A 20388-nucleotide genomic window follows, 5' to 3' on the forward strand; every position below is an offset into this window, starting at 1 on the left:
TTAGTCATACACGAACATACATAACTGCCACTCTGCTTTGGCTCGATTTTTCCCTCTCCTCTAAACAGATTATCAAAATTTCTTCCCCTTTGAGCACCATAAAACTTGAGAATTGAATTTAGAAGATGATTTGTGGCTAAAGAGTAAGTACTTAGCTTGGGTTTCGTAGTTTATTTCCATTTTGTTTTCATTTTTGAGACTCAGTTTGTAATTCTGCTGAGATTTTTCTATTTTGTAAGAGATTTATCTTAAGTTTATTATTCAATCTGTCTTGCATGGGATAATCTGACAAATTGGCTATGTTTGCGTGATTGATTGCTTTGATTGACCCTAATTTGTAATCGTTAGGTAGTCATTACCTAGAAGTAAGGATTAAGTAAATTTGTGAATTTAAATTGGGATTCCATTTAATAAGAATTACTTTCTAACTTAGATAATTCTCGCTCAAATAATTGATTAGGTGATGGAAATCGATTGTTTGGCTTAGCGTTTCCCTTAATTTTAATGCCTATTGATTTGTTGATTAGTTGAGGATTCTCGCTTTTCTTTGAATTAACTTGATTTTACGGACAACCAGTTAGGATTCTAAATGAGTAGGCTAAGTTTTAGTTGGAATATTTTCGCATTGATCTTTTGAATAAGTCTATGATAGAATTGAAAAGGAATGATATAAACTAGAACGACCGAAGCTAAGTGTTTTGTTTCAATTGATATTTTTATGCATAATCTCACTGCGTTTTTTTTCGTGCAAATTTTCACAATAAAAACATCCCCCTCCCCAAACCCCCCCCCCCCTCCCACCAACCAACCCCCCCCCCCCCCCCCCCCTCCCCCCCCCCCCCCCCCCCCCCCTCTCCCCCCCCCCCCCCCCCCCCCGCCCCCCCCCCCCCTCCCCCCCCCCCCACCCACGCTCCGGTTAATCCTATAAGCTTCAAACTTGGGGAATCCAATTCGGCTCTTTGAGGTTCAACCCCGGACTTGCCGCTTTTATTACCAGTCAGTAAAGCACACACATACAACTCTCTCAAAGAATAGATTTACAAGTTTAAGCACTCAACAAATTAATCCTCACAACATAAAATATTTCTCTCAAGAATTAGATGAAAAGAAGAAAATTGAAGCTTTGAAAGAGAAAAAAAAATGGAGGATTTGTATTTTATGGAGGATTGAAAATAATGAAAATTGTTCTAGAAAATTAGAGAAGATTAAAAGTTAAAACAAAATTCAATTCGGGTCTTTAGATCTTGAAAAAGAAAAATCATAGTGGAGATTTAAAAAAAAAAAAATCAACTAGTCATTAGACACAAACATAAAATTATTTAATATTAATTAATATAGGAATGATAAACTTATTTTTCAAAAGTGTGGGACTAAATTAACTAAATTAAAATGTTATGGATTAAATGCACACATTTCTTAAAATTCAAAGACTAAAAAAATTAAATAGTTTGAAACTATGTTGAATATTTAAATCTAATCTTTAAGGAATGGTAGGTGAACCTTTTTTTTTTTTACTATATCTTTGGATAATTCTCTTAATTTAAAATGAAATATTATTTGATTTTCATTGTGAGGTTCAAGAATTTTATTTTTATTGAAAATTAACCATTTAAATAGAAATTTTATTTTTTAAAAATGTATTTTATATGATCGATTTTTTTAACTAAATAGGGAATAGGTCGACATGGAGTCCGATCAAAACAAATTTATTTTTCAAAGGGAACCCTCAACCCGATCCCAGAAAATAAAATGGAGAAAACTTGAGACCTACCCCATTTTTTCTATATATACATCACTAAATTGGGGAAGATTCTCATTGAAACCTCTAAATAAAAACATGATTTTAACTTGGGGACTACATTGGAGCTTAGAAATGGCTCTTGAGAGCGAGATGGGATATTGTCACGCCAAGTAAAATTGTACATTACTATTCATGTTACTTAGATGAGCTAAAAACTTAAGTAAAACTCAACTGGTATACTCGTACTTAGGCATTTTTTCACGGGTCCATCAGATGGATGGCCCAAAGATTAGGCAAAAAATGTAAAATGACTCGATTTTTGAAAAAGAAATGTCAAATAACCCTTTACTAACGTTAAATTCGGATGAAATTACCAAAATACTCGCGCGCACGCGAAAAAGTAGTCTTGATCTCGCTTCTTTTTTCACTCACAAATCATTATGTCTCTCGCTCTCGCTTTCTCTTCTATTTTTTTTCACTCACAAATCACTATGTCTCGTTTTCTCTTTGTTTACTCACTCACAAAAACACTCTTCTCTCTCGTCTCTTACTCGCCAAAGTTGGTCGCATCGAAACTACTCGCATGGACTAGTCATGTCGAAGAAGAAGAAGACTCACATAGGAGAAGAAGAAGACGATGTGCAAAAGAAGATTTCTCACACAGGAGAAGAAGAGGAAAAAGAAAAAAGATGGACAATATCATAGCTTCACGTGGTAATGACATCAACAAATGAGCATTTGACATTTTTTTCAAAAACGGGATCATTTGACATTTTGGATCTTTAAAATGAGTCTTTTGGGAAATTATCTTTTTCATTGGGTTATTCAATATTCTCTAGGCCCAATTACTCAAGATCAACACTGAGATGATGAAGAAATGGCTAAGAAAGGCTCTGTCAAATCCTTGATGCTAGATACTCGATGCTTGATATGTGTCTACTCGATACTCGATGCGAATTTCCTTCTATCCTCGACGAGATTCTATTCTTGCTCGATGGAACGCAATGAAGGATGATCGATACTCGATTCTACTCGATGAGTCTTGATCTTTACTCGATGCGACTCAAAGACAAAAAACGACTGACTCGAAGCTACTCGATAGAGGAAATTGATGCACAATTTAACTCAATACACTAGAATTCGATACGATTTGATAGCAAGATTTTATTCACGCGGATCGCAGAAATATTGAAGTCGATCGAACAAAGAAGATAAAGAGAAGAAGAAATACACAAGACTATGTGGTTCGGCCAAGATGCCTACGTCCACGTTCTTTTTCACTTAGAAGATTACGTACAACTTTATTTTATTTACAAAAAAATAGAAAATTATGAACTACTTTGTTTTGTTTTCTGATCAGTGATATTTATAACATATACCAACAGACCGTTTACAAGATAAAGTTAATTATAAACTAAACTACCTGAGGTATTTAAGTCACGATTTCTTCAAATTCTCCACCTTGACTCTAATGTATTGAAATCTTCTAATCTTCCTGATTCTGACCATTCTGTCTACCCTATATCTAGAAGTTCAAAACCAACCTATTCTAGACATTTGACCAATTTAAGCTTTGAAACAGGCTTTGTCAACATGTCAGCTGCATTCTCTGATGTGTGAACCTTTAAGATTTTTATTTCCCCTGTCTCTACCTTGTCTCTGATGAAATGCTACTTTATATCAATGTGTTTAGTTCTAGTGTGGTATTGTGGATTTCGGGATAAATGGATAGCACTTTAGTTGTCAAGTAGAGTTTTACCACTGATTGATCTATTCCAAAGTCTTTCAGCAATCCCTTAAGCCACATTGCCTCTTTGATTGCTTCTATTAAAGCCATATATTCAGCTTCTGTTGTAGATAAAGCTACTATAGATTGTATTGTTACTTTCCAACTGATTAGATTAGGACCATAAAGGAATAGGTAACCTGTTAGGGACCTCCTTTTGTCTAAATCATCATCATAGTCAGCATCCACATATCCATATAGTTCTAAGTTTGGTTCAACTGATTTTTGGTAGACTAGTCTTGAGTTTTTAGACCAAACTAAGTATCTTAGGATTCATTTAGTAGTCTCAGTGTCTCTTACCTGGGTTAGACTTATATCTACTAACAAAGCTAGCTGAATATGAGAGATCGAGTCTAGTAGAAATCATTAAATGCATTAGGCTTCCGACTGCCTAACTATAGGGTATGACAGACATCTGTTTTTATGTTCTTGGTCAAAATCTTTAGGAGAGCTGAGGATAGCTTGAAGTGCTGAGCAATAGGTAAGCTTACAGGTTTAGCATCACTCATATTGAACCTTTTTAGGATCTTCTTACAATAGTTAGACTGATTGATGCTTAAAACAGACTCCTCCTTGTTCCTTAGGATTTCAATTCCCAAGACCTTGCTTGCTTCTCCCAAATCCTTCATATCAAACTCCCTTTTTAAGAGGTTTTTAACATGGGTTAGATCTTCCTTGAACCTACCTGCCAGTAACATATCATCCACATATATGAGTAGGTAAACTTTATCCTTGTAGAAACCTATACTTACATAAACACATATGTCAAATGAGCTTCTTTTGAATCCAATGCTAGAAATATAGTCATTGAACCCTCTATACCAGTACCTAGGTGATTGTTTTAACTCATAAATTGACTTGTTGAGTAAGCAATAGAGATTTTCTTTTCCTTTAACTTCAAATCCCTTAGGTTGCGTAATATAGATTGTCTTTTCTAGATGTTCATGAAGGAAGGCAGTTTTCACATCTAGTTGATACAATTCTAAGTTATTATGAGCAACCAAGGATAAAAGAAGTCTTATGGAGATCTGTTTGACAACTGGAGAGAAAATCTCCTAGTAGTCTATTCCTTCCCTTTGAGTCAACCCCTTTGCAACCAATCTTGCTTTATACATAGTTTTTTATCACAGAATGCACCTTCCTTAAGTTTGAAAACCCATTTAGAGGCAACTGTTTGTAACTCTTAGGCAGAGAAACTAAAGACCAAGTGTCATTCACTTCTAGTGAATACATTTCCTCATTCATAGCTTTTATCCAATCCCTTGCATTAGCACAACTTGTTGCTTCTTCAAAGGTTGTTGATTCTTGGTTAGTAGAAGCCACAACAGCATTTAGAACCAAATTCATATAGTTCATTTCAGTATATTTAACTGGAGGGGTAATGGTTCTCCTTTGTCTATCCCTAGCTAAGACATATTGACTCAAATCAGACTACTCATTTACAGTCTCCTCTCGTTCCCCTGCATCTTCCTCAACTTCTCATGTGTCACTAGGTTGGTTAGATTCTGTTGGTTGCTCAATAGGTAACTCCTCAATTCCTGTGGTAGATGACTCACCTTCATCCTCAAGTCTTTTCTTCTTTTGCATAAACACCTCCTCTTCTCTAAAAGTGATGTCTCTGCTAATTATGAACTTCCTCTCAACTGGATGCCACATTTTATATCCTTTGACACCCTCTGTAAAGCCTACAAACATGCACTTAACTGCTCTGACTTTCACTTTCCCTTATTTTGGTGAACAAACCCTACACATCCAAAAACCTTAAGATTGTCTAGATTAGGAGGATGATTAGTCCACTTCTTCTCAGGGGTAAGTAACTCTAGGGATTGTGAGAACACCTATTCAAGGTATACACTATGTAGGCTACAGCTTCTGCCCAATAGTTTTCACTTAGGATAGCATCAGAAAGTAAACATCTAACCCTTTCCATTATAGTTTTGTTTAACCTCTCAGCAACCCCATTCTATTGAGGTGTATACCTCACAGTTCTATGCTTAGTTATACCATTCTCACTACAGTATTTGTCAAAGTATTCATTGAAAAACTCAAGCCTAAAGTATTTTAACCTTTTAGATATTTGGTTTTCTATCATAGCTTTCCATTCTTTAAACTTCCCAAAAACTTGGTCCTTAATTTTAAGAAAGTATATCCAGCTCTTCCTAGAAAATTCGTCTATAAAGGTTAGAAAATACCTTGAGTCACTAAGCCTTGGTGTAGGAGATGGTCCTCATAGGTCAGAATGAACGTAGTCCAATGTTCCTTTGGTGGTATGCTAAGATTTTGTGAAACTTTATCTGGTTGCTTTCCCTAGAATACAGTGTTCACAGAAGAAAGGGTGCTCACTGATCCCTTTGAGCAGTATACCTTGTTTAAACAGTGCTTGCATCCCTTTTTCACTGATATGGGATAGTCTTTTGTGCCACAAGTCTGCCTCTGTTAAGCTTGTTGTTGAAACAGTGTAGGCACTAGTCATCATCTCTACTTCTCTTACAATATAGAGATCATTGACCATTTTACCAACCAACACTGCCTTATAATCCTTAATCACCTCTAGGATTCCACCTTTTCCTCTGCACTCACACCCAATGGAGTCAAGCATACCCAAAGATATCAAATTTCTCTTGAGTAAAGGTACATGTCTCACATTTCTAAGAAGTTTGTTGATCCATCCTTTAGCTTTAAGAATACTGAACCAACCCCTTTGATTTTGCAGGCTTCATTGTTCCCCATGTAAATAGATTCTCCATCCACATCCTTGTAGGTATTAAACCAAGGTCTGAAGTGAAGGAAATCAGACATGAAAATTTCCATGAGCAGCGGAAGGATCGTTCCAAATTCCATTCGAAATTAAACAATAAAAATTACAGTCAACAAACGGAAACTCACAAATTATGCAACAACTAGAGATTACAACATGCTAACAAGATAATCAAGGGATAGAGCATGCATATCTTTGAAAAACCATTCTTCAAACTCCTTTGATCAATCCAATGCGTCCAAGAACAGCAACACAAATGCAACGACCGGTACAACATGAACACCAGCACGAACACAACGATCATAAACCCAACGAACTACCTCCATAACCTCGAATCAATCGAGTTGAGTGAGGACACCACCATAATGATTGCCTTGGTATTCTCGATGTGAGAATCCAAGAGCTGTGGGCTCTGTATCAACTTGGCTTGAGGAAGAGACAGAAGAACAACAATCATGTAGAGGACCGAGCAAGTGGGAGATAAGATGATGTCTATCGTATAGACGATATGCTCGATCGTGTAGAAGATGGCAGCCTATCGTATAAACAATGTCATGCGATCGTTTAGCTATGATCAGCTGAGTGAACTATCTATTGGGGTTGATGTCCTAAAGTCTCATGTCCTGTAGTTTGTAAACAGTTTGTACGAACGCTTATGATGTATAATATATGATATTTACTTCACTTCTTGACTTTGCACATTTGGATGTTTTATTTGTTTTACCACAGACCAATAAACTTAAAATTTCTGGTTGTCTTTATGTAACTTAAGCATATATGTGGTGGCATACAAGTGGATCATGTCTTAAGTGATAACCAAAATAGTCTGTAGTATATGGATATAGGAGGGAAACCTTATCCTGGTAACGCTACGGATGCGGCCCACTTTGTGGAATAGTTACAAGTGTTGTGACTTGTCACAGATGATCTGATCCTGATCATTCGTGTAGGGGACATGCAAGCGGGGGCATCCTATACAAAGAGTTTGTATAAAACCTGACCACGAAGTGTTAACGTCTCGTCATATAACCCCGTTCATGACAGAGACCTCACTTCACTAGGATGACCATAGGTAACATGACCTCAATCCTGAGTGAGTTGGGAACTCCTGTCATTGAGGGCGGTCCTTTGATTTACTTGGGTGCGAGTGGCCAGAGCGCCGACTCAAACCAACCACTTTAGGGATTCGTCTGATTTGAGAGCTGGGAACTCAGCTACACAAGATGGAGTTCACTCCTTCCCCAAAGTAGGGGTAAGTAGATAGATTACTCCCTTAAGGGTTGATCCTGGGGCTTGAACGATGTGGCGCCACACACCTTCTCATGACCCGAGAGGTGTTCACACATAGTAGGACTATGTTGTTGTGCCTTAGAGCTGTCTCTTATACACATCTAGATGTGTATAAGAGACAGTTCACGTACCGTTGGAGCTTTGAGCCATATGTCCATAAGGTCCCCTTGTTAGCTTGGATACAAGTTGAGAATCAGTTTTTGGGTCAGTTTGAAATGTTCAAATTGACAAGAGGGAGTTCGATTATATATGATATAAATGAACTAGTTAATTATATATGATATAATTGACTTTATGAATGAGATATATTAATTTGGAGAAATTGGATATAAATATGATTTATATTTAGTAGAGGAAAAATACTATGGTTAATATATGATATTAAACCATAGGTTATGAGTATAATGTGATTATATTTATTATTTATTAATTGAACAGTTATGGGATAATTGGTCGGCGTCTCTTCTGTTTTCGTAACTGATGAGTAAGATGAAAAATTGTTTTGAGACGCTTAAATAGCTCACCGTGTGTTGCGATTCTAGAGAGTCGTCGCTTAGTAAATCAGAGCCTATACGATAGTGCTGTTTACTGAATGATCGCTTACACATGTGTGCGCTACTTACTAAACGATCGCTTATCTTTTACTAAGCGATCATTTAGCGCCTAAGCTATACTAAATAGCTTTTCCTACACGATCGTATACTTCACCTAAACGATCAAGCATTTTGTCTATACGATAGACGAATCTTTCTCCCACTTGCTCGATCGTTGTATACGATCTTTTTTCCTCCTCCCCTCTAACAATATTAATAACCTATTATATTATATTTATAACCTATAGTTTTAATATTTCATCTCATGAAACATATAAATCATAGGTCTTTTTCTATTTTATGGTACTTAATGTAAATCATATTTACATTAATCTTCCACTTGATGTATCTCATGCATCACACCAATTATATCATATATAATTGAATTTCCTCTTATTAATTTGAACACTTCAAACTAACCTCAAGAACGGATTCTCAACTTGAATCCATTGAGCTACCAAGGGGACCTTATGGACCTGTAGCTTGAAGCTCTAACAGTACATGAATAACTGACTAAACTCTTTAGTCACGGGATCCATCATCCGTTAACTATCGGACACTCCATTAAAGACCGACAACTGCACTCTCCTCACTACAAATATATTTTGTGTCCATATCAACCAATCAACAGCGCGATAACCCTTCACAGATCGCTCGTAAGTACAGTTGGGCCAATTTACCGTTTTCCCCATGTAGTTACATCTAACTCTTTAAGTATCAATAATCCCTCTAATGAACATAAGTTATAGTCCTACTATGATTGAGTCTTCTCTTCCAAAGAAAGGATGTGACCACTATGTTCAAGACCTGAAATCATCCCTTAAGGGAGTAATCTATTTATTTACCCTTGCTTCGAGAAAGGAGTGAATTTTATCTTGTGTAACTAAGTTCCCAGCTCCCCATTCAGACAAATCCCCAAAAAGGTAGGCTTGGGTTGAGTTGGCAATCTGGCCACTCTCACCCATACTAATCAAAGGATCTTCCTTAAAGGCAGGAGTTCCCAAAACACTCAGGATTAAGGTCATGTCACCTATGGTCATTTAAGTGAGATGTAACTCTCAAGTATCAACGACGTTATATAAAGAGACTAGTCATCTCGTGGTCCAGTCTTATATAAACTCTTTGTATAGGACACTTCCGCTCGCATGTCTCCACATGAATAGTCAGGATCAGACCATCTGTAGTAGTTCACAATACTTGTAATCCTCTACAAAGTGGATCGTATCCATAGTGTCACCAGGATAAGGTATCCCTCCTTAATCCTTATACTACAGACCTTTTTAGGTTATTACTTAAGGCATGATCCACTTGTATATCTCATATACATGATTAAGTTTACATACAATAACCACGGATCTTTGTTTATTGGATATGAGTAAATGCAAAATAAAATAACTCTTATTTTATTCATAATAATGTGTACAATGTTTACAAACTACGAGACTCGGGGAGAATTAGTACACCAATCCCAATATGAAGGGTGTCATATAATAGGTACAGCCAGAGTCAAGTACCCAGTCATGCTTCCCAAGAGGACTTATTTGGTTTGTTTTGTTTCTAGTAGAGGCTAAGATGTCAAAATAGAAGTAGGACCTTTCAACCACTAAAGCTTCGGTTGTTTTCTTTTTCGATCCTTCTCTTTTTCCTGATTTTTCCGTTTTAAGCTGTAGCAATCCCTCATCAAGTGTCTTTTCTTCTTACAGTAATTACATCTCAAATTGGTTTTGGGCTTACGCTCTTCACTAGACTGATTTTTAGTCCCTTTAGACTGATTCTGTTTGTTTTTGTCCTTAACAAATAGCCTTTTTGCACCAGGCTGCTCCTTTTTTACTGACTGAAACTCCAACTCTCTAGTTCTCAATGTTGAAATAATGGCATCAGCAGTAACTGACTCTCTATCATATTTCAAGGCATTCTTCACCTCCTTATAGGCTTCGGGTAGAGAGTTCAACAAGACAAAGGCTTCATTCTCATCGGCAATCTTTTTGTCAAGGCTCTTGAACTCAGAAACTATCCTTTTAAACTCATCCAGATTGCCTAATAGTGGTTTAGCAGAATCCATCTTAAAAGTGAAGAACTTTTCCCTTAAGTACATCTTGTTGGGGAGATCCTTGATTGCAAAAAGATTTTCCAGCTTCTGACTCACATTTTGTGGGTCGTGTCTTCATCACCTGTCTCAAGATGTTGTTGTTGAGATTAAGAACCAAAGTTCCATAGGCTGTAAGTTCCATATCTTCCCTTTCTTGAGCTGTTAATATAGGTGGCAGAGTCAACAGGTCTAAAAGGGCTTTATGAGCTCTCTATTGTCCAAGAATAACTTTGATTTTGGCCTTCCACAGACCAAAATCACTCTTTCCATTGAACTTCTCTATTTCAAATCTTGCAACAGCCATCACTAATCTGATCGAGTATCGAGACTACCTTTCTTAAGTATCTTAATGCTCCAAGAATGTTGATCTTATGATCTTCAAATGCTCTGATACCACAAATGGTTGGGTTATTCAATCTTCTCTATGCCAAATTACTCAAGATCAACACCGAGATGATGAAGAAATGGCTGAGAAAGGCTCTGTCAAATCCTCGATGCTCGATATGTGTCTACTCGATACTCGATGTGAATTTCCTTCTATCTTCGACGAGATTCTGTTCTTGCTCAATGGAATGCAATAAGGGCTGATCGATACTCGATCCTACTCAATAAGTCTTGATCTTTAGTCGATGCGACTCGAAGACAAAAAACGACTGCCTCCAAAGCTACCCGATAGAGGAAATCGATGCACGATTCAACTCGATACACTGGAATTCAATATGATTTGATAGCAAGATTGTATTCACGCAATTTGTTGAAAGATTGAAGTCGATCGAACGAAGAAGATAAAGAGAAGAAGAAGAAGAAACACACAAGATTACATGGTTCGGCCAAGATGCCTACGTCCACGAGATGATTCACGTTCTTTTTCACTTGGAAGATTGCATACAACTTTGTTTTGTTTACAGAAAAATAGAAAATTATAAACTACTCTGTTTTATTTTCTGATCAGTGGTATTTATAACATATACCAATAGACTTATAAGATAAAGTTAGTTATAAACTAAATTAGCTTAGGTATTTGAATCACGATTTCTTCATCTTTATTCACACATCACCCCAATCAAGATACTATAAGAAAAACTAAACCAATTCAAAACAATAAATTAAGGAAATCAACAACTCCCATTTGATTGGCCGTATGAAAATTGTTCATAACGTGTACCAATAAAATTTGGCATTGAAAGTATTTTCTAAGGTACGGCGTGTAAATAGCTGACTTTGCCCAACAAAAAGGGTGCAAAGTTTTTTGAATTAGCCTCACTCAAATACTCGCTGAAAATAACGATCAGCAGCCAAACAAAAATGATAAAACAACCAACTTAAATAAAGCTGAATGGCTTTAATAACTAATTCGGTATTGCAATTAACATGTACAGATAAAATTAGGTTCCTATAGAGTTTATTCTCCATGATTTATCATTAGAATTTAATCTAATGATTTGATAAACTCTACCTTTTAAAACCATAGAAGCTATTCTAACTTTTTCTAAATCATAAGGACAAAAGTTGTAATCTAACGGTAAAAGTATAACAAAAGCAAGACAATATTATGTGGTGACCCCCTCAAGACAATACCGATTCCAAGTCTTCCTTCGCGTTGATGCTGCAGCAAACGACACTGTTGTTAGCATGTATACAAAAATTGCATTCATGGGGTCACACCTGGTTATATTTTCATTGAGAGAGTCATCCAGTATCTCCTTAAAGCCATATACTTCTTCGTCGATTCAGTTTTCCGTGTTCAAAATTGAAAAGATGATCGTAAATGCATAACTTCCACACGTTTTTAAATGCAAGGATTCATGTAAAAATTAGAGAGATATATGATAATCATCAAATAGATGGCAGTGTTATTACTACTTGGGTGAGATATTTGGAGAAGGTTAATATTATGATGAATTATAAATTTGGTCCTATGATTTGGAGAAAATTAGAATTTAGTCCTTATAGTTTATAATTAGAATTTAGTCTCTATAGTTTGATAAAGAAACTTTCACAAATAGTTCCTATAGTGGAGACCGTTTAGAAGGATTTTATCAAACTATATGGACTATTTATGAGGTTTTATTAAACCATAAGGAAACTAAATTCTAATTTTGTCTAAGCCATGAGGACCCAATTTACAATTTAACCATAATATTATTTAGGTGATTTTGAACCAATTTTAAATGAAAAAAATAGTTATAATTCACTAACAAACGGTCTAGATTGATTCACCTATGAGAACTTAAAATAATTATTAATATAATAAAAAATAAAAATATTTTTGAATGACTCACCTAAAAGTAACATCCCCACTAGGTGTCGATTTCTTGGAGATCCAATTCGGAACCAACTTTTCGAGCTGCTCAATTTGCTGTTCCACTTCTCCTGAAAGGAAAACATGTACAAGTCAAGCAAAAATTCAAATCAAATTAGCATCAATTACTTAAAAAAACCCCATGCATACTTCTCTCAGTAATATCAAGACAGTTCATTATAATCTTGTGCACGAGCTCCTCCTTGGTGATTGAAGAGCAATTCACAGACTTGAAAATGTTGTAGACAACACGAACAATTTCAGGCAAGCAAGAAGATGATTCTTGACAAATTACTTCTCCACTACTAGTATTACTCTTCTTTTGGAAATGCTCATCAAGAAAGTTTTTCTTTTCAGGGATTTCATAGCATTGCAAATCATCCACATCGAGACTCGACTCGCCATTATCACCTTCCATGCCAGAAAAGTTGAGGAACCTTTTTGCAGGTTTACATACACTTCCTACGCTTGCCGGTTTCCTCGTTTTCACATCAGAACTCGGCAGCATCGATCTCTTTGGCGTCAACTGTACTGGAGTTTGTGTCATTATGGTGCTAGAAGCAGAAGATGCAAGCTTGCCAAGAGGACTCTCAGAAGAATTAGCAGCACCAACTTGAGGAGAGATTGACTGTGTTGGAATTTCTTCAAGCAACTTATCATTAATATCCTCCTCTTTCAGGCTACAAGCTGGAGTGGATGGCAAACCAACAATAGAAGATGCAACTGATTCTGATGTCTCTGTGCTTGAAACCGCTTTCTTAGAGAAATGTCTCTTGAAGGATGAATGTGGACGAAGTTCTTCCAAAGATAAATCAGTTTCAATGGATATTGGTTGTGAAGAATTATCAGACGATTGATCAAGAGAGGACATTTTTCTCCGGTTGAAGGGCTCTGGTAATGTCCCCTCTGGAACTTCACTTTTCTGGTTGCCAAATAAGAAAAATGGTTAAGGCTTTGTTTGGTAACCGTTATTTTTTTTGTTTTTGTTTTTCACAAAATTAAGCTTCTAAACTCTACTTTCACCTCTAAATTTTTATGTTATATTGTCCACTTTCTACCGAGTCAAGTTTTGAAAATTAAAAAAAAAAGACATTCTTTAAATTTGGTTATTGTTTTTAAGATTTTAACTAAGAATTTTAAATTTTCTTCGAGAAAAGTAAAAACCATGGTAAAGAAATTGAGAGAAAACAAGCATAAATTTAAAAAACAGAAAACTAAAAACAAAATAGTTACCAAAACTAGGTCTATCCCTGCTAATTTTCTCAAGAGGTTTTTCCCACCCAAAGCCAACTTAAGAGAAAAAGGTTTGATTTATTAAAACTTCAACTCCAAAGCTTGAATACTTATATGGCCACCTTCATAGAAAGTTCAATAGTTCGATACGTCTCAGTTGGTCTATGTTTGAGAACAGTACTGTTATCCTAATTGTTCAAGTGACTTAGAGTTATGAGAATTTAAACCTCCGATCTAGTGAGACGGATTACCTATCAACTACCGTTGAGTTATACTCATTTTGACATACTTTTTCATGCTTTTATTTGAATTATATAACATACAGTTGATTTCCAATAGTCATATAGGAAAGTACCTCTGGATGCATGACAAAGTATTTTGTTACCCTTGAGGCAAAAACTTTGTGTAATGCCAGAAAATCAGAATGCTCGAAGTGACCTTTTACAATATCTAATTGAAGACTGATTATCATTTCTGGTTTCATGCATAATGTCTTCTTGTCATGAATCATCACTTTATCAATATTCACAGCTTCTGGAATGATATATACTATTTGTGCTAGATGTCTGTCCAAAAACTTTCTGGAAAAGAAAAAGAACAAACAACAAAGATTTTGGTTATCAAACTTCTATAATATTCAACCAAGTTGAAACATGAGTACAAAAAAATAAGAGACAATGATAGTCTTAGCTCCAAAGAAAACAAAAAAAAAAACTAGCACAAATGATTCTGCAATGGTTTTCAGAATTTAAGGTATTTGGTAGAGAAAATTAGTTGTATAAGCAAATTGGTATGGGTTGGTTTTGTGGCAAAAGAATAGAATAAATTATGTCAAAACCCTTTTTCTTGAAAACCAAAACAAAGTGTTGTGGGGTTTTACAATATACTACTTTGACCCAGCTTGAGATTGGCTTTAATGTTAACAAAGTAGGTCAATTCATGCATAAACTCACTATTTGTAATTGGCAACTTGTGAAATGCATTCTGAGATAATTGATGACTTGTCCATAAGACTTGTCTACTTGTGGGTTCGCTGATGCAGATTGGGCTTTTGATCCTAATGACAGGAAGTCCATTTTTCGCTATTGTTTATTTTGGAGGCAATCTTGTCTCATAGGGTTCTAAAAAGCATATCATTTCTAGATCTAGCACAGAGGCTGAGTATCGTTGTCTTGCTTTGGTTTCTACTGAATTGGCCTGGCTTCAGTCCCGTTTCCTTGACTTAAATATTTATTTGCTTAAATCTCTTGTTTTGTGGTGTGATAACTTAAGTGCAATTCACTTAAGCGCTAATCTGATCCTTCAATCAAAGATTAAACATGTTGAGGTGAATTTTTACTTTATTCGGGACTTAAATCTTCAAAAGAAGTTGACTGTGCAACTTCTTACAGCTACCGACGAGGTTGCTCATATTCTCACCAAACCATTATCAATCTCTAGATTTTAGAAGTTGAAATCCAAGCTCAATGTTCGAGATGCCTCTACCATTGGCTTGCAAGAGGGTGTGAAGATAGCCCATTAATCTTGTGTTTTGTTTAGATTGGGTGAGCCCATTTATTATTTTGTACTGATAAATTGTTTTGTTGTGTATTGGGCTTGACATCCCCTTTCCATTATTGAGAAATTATTCTTGTATGTGAGTATAGAGTGGGAGTTTTTATCCCCATGTCTTCTATATATACTGCACTACCCCAATCTGGGAAAACATAGGGTTTTCTCTGGCTACTCCATCGTCTTCTTCCTTGTTTATATCAGTTATTTTATTATGTTGATACAAGCTCGATTGAACCAACCTAAACCAACCAAAACTGAATAGAATGGATCAATACCAACAAAATTCCCCCGAACCAAATTAATTTAGGACATGTTTGGGAGTCACTTCAACCATTTCAAAATCAGTCTCAAACATGCCTTTAATTGTTCAAAATCAATTGAATGTTTGGTTTTACACTTTAAAACGTGATTTTCATACGATCAAATTTGACTTTGAGCAATTAAAGACATGTTTGGAGTGATTTTAAACCTAACAAAAGGTTATCCAAAAATTACTCTCAACATGCTCCAAATTTAGCCGGCTTCCTCAATTTTTTCCAATTATGACTTGCACTCTTAGAGGAACAGTATGATTATATTTAGTAAACGTCCTATACTGTATCAAACATGTTCAACTACCATATCATTTCATCTACACGAAGAAACTATTAGATTGCTTGTCATTAATTGGTTAGGTTCAGAATTAAAAAGGCAAGCATACAAGTTCAATAGAATTTAAAAACAAATGCTACGATATACCTTTTCGTCATCACCGACACCTGGCAGGATACATTGTGAAAGGTAGACAACTTTTTTCTCATTCTAAGTAGCCTCACTGAGGAAGTCAAGCAAGTAAAAAACTCTACAATTGTTTGGCATCTGCATAGAATCAAATTGAGTTCAAGTCAAGTCAAATTTATACTCACAAAATGTTGGTTTAAATAATGTCACTTTCGTCCATAAATGTTCGAGATAATTTTATCTTACATTATGTTTTAATCCATAAACTTCTCATAAAAAATCATTTTAGTTGTCATTCAATTTTTAAATAAATTATTTAACAAAAACCTAATATAAACATGTTTGTGGTTCATTTACCACCTCTGAATGGATAAAAATATGGAAAATGTTTGAAGCTACATACATTATTGATTCTAAATATATTTGCAGGGTTAAATAGTTTTTATTGAAAAGTTTAATAACTATAACAAAACGTTTGAAAGTCGAGGAATTAATGCATAACCTTTGAAAATTTATGAACCACGATGAAATAAGTACCACAAAGTTCAGGAACCAAAATAAGATTTAAACCTAAATCATTTTAGACACTGCATCTGGTAAATATACTCACTTTTCTTGTAGTTTGATCCCTTCTTCCTTCAATTTTCCTTTCAAGTGCTCATCTGCTTTCTCTGGTGTCATACATGCAATATTATTGCCTGAATTTTTGGTTCCTTCAGTTGATTTGTCCAGAGAAGGATTAATCTCAATGCCTAAAACCTTTTGGCCACCATCTTCAAATGTTTTTTCACCCATTCTAGAATAAAGGAACAAGTGGCCTCCTACCAAAAAAAAAAAAAGCCCTTTAATTTCAAAGTTTATTAACCTGCTGCATAGAATTAATTTCAAAATAATAAAACCATTTTCAATGGAAGAGTAAGAGTCCCATAAGGGCCATAAGAATAACTTCAGATCATGAAACCACATAAGAATAAAGAAAGGATATGCTTCAAAAAAACACTTTGCTCAATTCATCATAAATGTGGACTATGAGAAAGAATCTTGTAGAGATTAAAGTAACAATTAGACAATAAGAAGAAGTTAGTAAATTAATAGATTAATCTTCTTTTCAAGAAACCCTCGATTACTATGGCATCTAAGGAAGTATTTCACAGAAATCAGAATCAACAGAAGTGAACAAAAACAAGAAATTACATTCTAATAGAATATCTACAAAACTACAACTACAGAAAGAACCAATAGAAGGGAAGAACATTGCAATAACAAGAAATACCTTTAACTCAAGATTACAAGCATATGCGGAACTGCTGAAGAAAAGGGGCGGTAGTGAATCAGGGAGGGAAATTTTGCAAATGAATTGAGTGCCCCATCTTTCCATATATAATTTTTTTTCTCTTTATTTTTTTTACCGTTGGAGGCCCAAAAGATGACCTACTTGGGAAATCGTGACTTATATAGGTCAGGCCCATGTTTGGGCCCGGCCCAAAATCATAGGCAATTTAGAAATTTTAGTTAATTTTGTATAATTCTAAAAATTGAATGGTTTGAGTGATTCAGGAAGGATAAATTTGTAGCAATATCTAGACTGCACCTAAGTAATATGTTTTCCATCTTTCTACATATGTCAAAAAAAATAATTTTTTAATTTTTTTTTAAACATGTCATGTGGTAATTTTTAATTGGGTGCACTACGGATTGTACCATAGATAGGTAGAGCCCGTGTTACACCTAAATTTTTTTTCCTTTTGTCAATAAACATAGTTTCTAGAATTATGTAGATATAGAATGCATATGAAAAGTTTTTTTTTTTGGATAACAATGTGAAAAGACTTTTTAGATGAGGAAATGATAGTTCAAAGTTAATTGATCAACAATTAAAGGTTAAATTACAAATTTAATCCTTAATTTTGAATTTTTTTAACTATTTGGTTCCTAATTTCATGGTAACACATTCATAAGTTTGCTCAATTTAACGATTTTTTTTTTTTTTTGAATAATTAGTAAAACTAAATAGTTTGCCTACTTAAAATTAAAATTCATAATTTAAAGATTAAAAAAAGGGAAATTATCTCAACAAAAAAAATAGTTCTATATTTAAAAGGAAAGAAACGTGAATATTAAGTTAAAAACAAATCCTTAAATATACATACATACTTCATAATCATCTAAGTTTTATAACTATTTTGTCTTCTTCCTTCTTTTTCTTTTTTTTCTTACAAATTTTAAAACTAAACTTATAAATACTAATTCCACGCATCATTCATATTTTATCACATACTTCTCAAAAACATTTTAAACAAATTTGCCAAATTTGAAATTTAAAAAATTAGTTTTTAAAAGAACTTTTTTCATATGTAGCAAAATAGATAATTTATTTACAAATATTGCAAAATAGCAAAAAAATTTCTCTGTCCATTGAAAATTATTTTTTGTTTTTTTACTATATTTAAAATTATTTACAGAAAACAATTTCTCTTTTTAAACTTTCTCTCTCTTTTTTTTTTAAAAAAAAAATTGACTTAGAATTTACCAATGATTTAAAAAATGATAATAAAAGCTTCTCATAAAAATCATGAGAAAACTCAAAACTTTTTTTTTAAGAAAATAAAAATCATCGTAAAAAGATTCTAAAAAAAAAAAAAAGACTTTTTAGATCTCATTTTATAATCATGTCGCATTTTGTTTTTGTTTTTGAAAAATTAAGTTTATTTTCTCTTTATTTCTTACAATTTTTACATCATCCTTAAATACAATAATTGAATTTTTAACTAAATTTAAAAAACAAAAATAATTTTTTAAAATCTATTTCTTTAGTTTCCAAATTTTTGCTTGGTTTTTTAAACCATCAGTGAAAAGTAATAACAAATTAATGAATTTGAAGATAAAAGTAGTGCCTATAGACTTAATTTTTAAAAACAAAATGGTTACTAAATGAACCTTAAAAATAAAATATCATCTAACCAACTCATATTTGTTGAGTTTAATTTCTACCGGGGAAGTTTTCAAAAATAAAAAAAGAATGGAAATTATTTACACAAAATAGCAAAGTTTTTAATATTTTTTATAGGGACGGATAGAAGTCTGAAAGGGTTTATCAGTGATAGAAAATGATAGAAATCTATTAGTATTTTTTCTACTATTTCAATAAATAATTTGATATTTTTTTATTTGCGAAAATGTTCTTTCTATACATATAAAAGTATTTATTTTTTCTCGAAAATTGAAGAAAAGAAAAACGTGGTATTAAATGGGAAGAATTGTGAAGTGCCTTTCAAGGGGGAAGAAAGGGTTGCCTATTGCGTATTGTATAAGCACTTCCAAAATCAATGATTTTTAAACTTTCATTAAAATGGTAAGCACTCAAAGAAGTGAAATGGAAAAAAAGAAAAATAGGTGAATATGTGAGGCAAGGTAAAATGTGAATTGGGTTAAGCTTTTCTTCAAAGCAAGGGTGAGTGCAGCTACCACTACCACTATACCATAGTGCAACCCCGTATATATTCGCACAACAATTTTCCAAGTTTTGAAAACGTCTTTTTGACCCTCACTATTTCGTTTGTGGTGTTTTCCATTTATATCGAGAGATTTTAAATGATTCGATCATTCGAATAATTTGGACTATTCAATCTAAATTATAAGAGTTGGGTTGGATTAATTTTAATTTTGGGTTGAATTTGGTTGAATTGTTTATGTTTTTTTGTTTTTTGAATTTTTTTTTTATTCTACATTTTGAATCTAGTTCCTATTCAGTCCCTAAAATTCAAAAGGTTACATATTTAGTTTTTTACTTTTGAGTTTCTTTTCAATTTAGTCCTTAAATTTCAAAATGTTACAATTTTACCATAACATTTGAGTTTTGTTTCAATTTGATCTCTATGTTTTAAGATTTATATTTTTAGCCTTGATTATTCACTAACATGTATTTCCATCTTTAGTATTAATTTGGATTAATAAATTAAATGTCATTAAAAAATTATAATTAATTAAGTTTCACTATTTTTATTGATTTTAAAATTAAATTCTAATTTTTGCTTCATAATTAATTTTAATTAATCAATAGAAATTGACGTCAATGATTGAAAGTGGATATTTAATGTAAAATTGATTTTAAAAATGTAAAATATTGAAACCTATGGACCAAATTGAAACAAAACCCAAATCTCAAGTTTAAAATTATAACATTTTGAAATTTATGGACTAAATTGAAACAAAACTCAAAACTTAAGGACCAAATGTGTAACATTTGAAAACGTAGGAATCAAATAGAAACTATACCTAAACCCTAGGGACCAAAAAGGTTTTTTTTTTTTTTTTTTTTTTTG

General features: G+C 33.8%; 1 protein-coding gene across 1 annotated transcript; it reads right to left on the minus strand.

Annotated features, from left to right (window-relative positions):
• Window positions 1-11563: 11563 nt before the first annotated feature.
• Window positions 11564-17476, minus strand: LOC120082436 (CDT1-like protein a, chloroplastic). Its single transcript, XM_039037603.1, has 7 exons — window positions 17340-17476; window positions 16677-16887; window positions 16085-16204; window positions 14148-14373; window positions 12710-13481; window positions 12540-12630; window positions 11564-11863 (listed from the first exon to the last, which is right to left on the minus strand). The coding sequence occupies exons 2-7, from the start codon at window positions 16859-16861 to the stop codon at window positions 11824-11826; spliced, it is 1434 nt and encodes a 477-aa protein (XP_038893531.1). The 5' UTR covers window positions 16862-16887; window positions 17340-17476; the 3' UTR covers window positions 11564-11823.
• Between the last annotated feature and the right edge of the window lie 2912 nt (window positions 17477-20388).

Source organism: Benincasa hispida, chromosome 8, assembly GCF_009727055.1.
Source record: "Benincasa hispida cultivar B227 chromosome 8, ASM972705v1, whole genome shotgun sequence".
NCBI classification, from domain to species: Eukaryota; Viridiplantae; Streptophyta; class Magnoliopsida; order Cucurbitales; family Cucurbitaceae; genus Benincasa; species Benincasa hispida.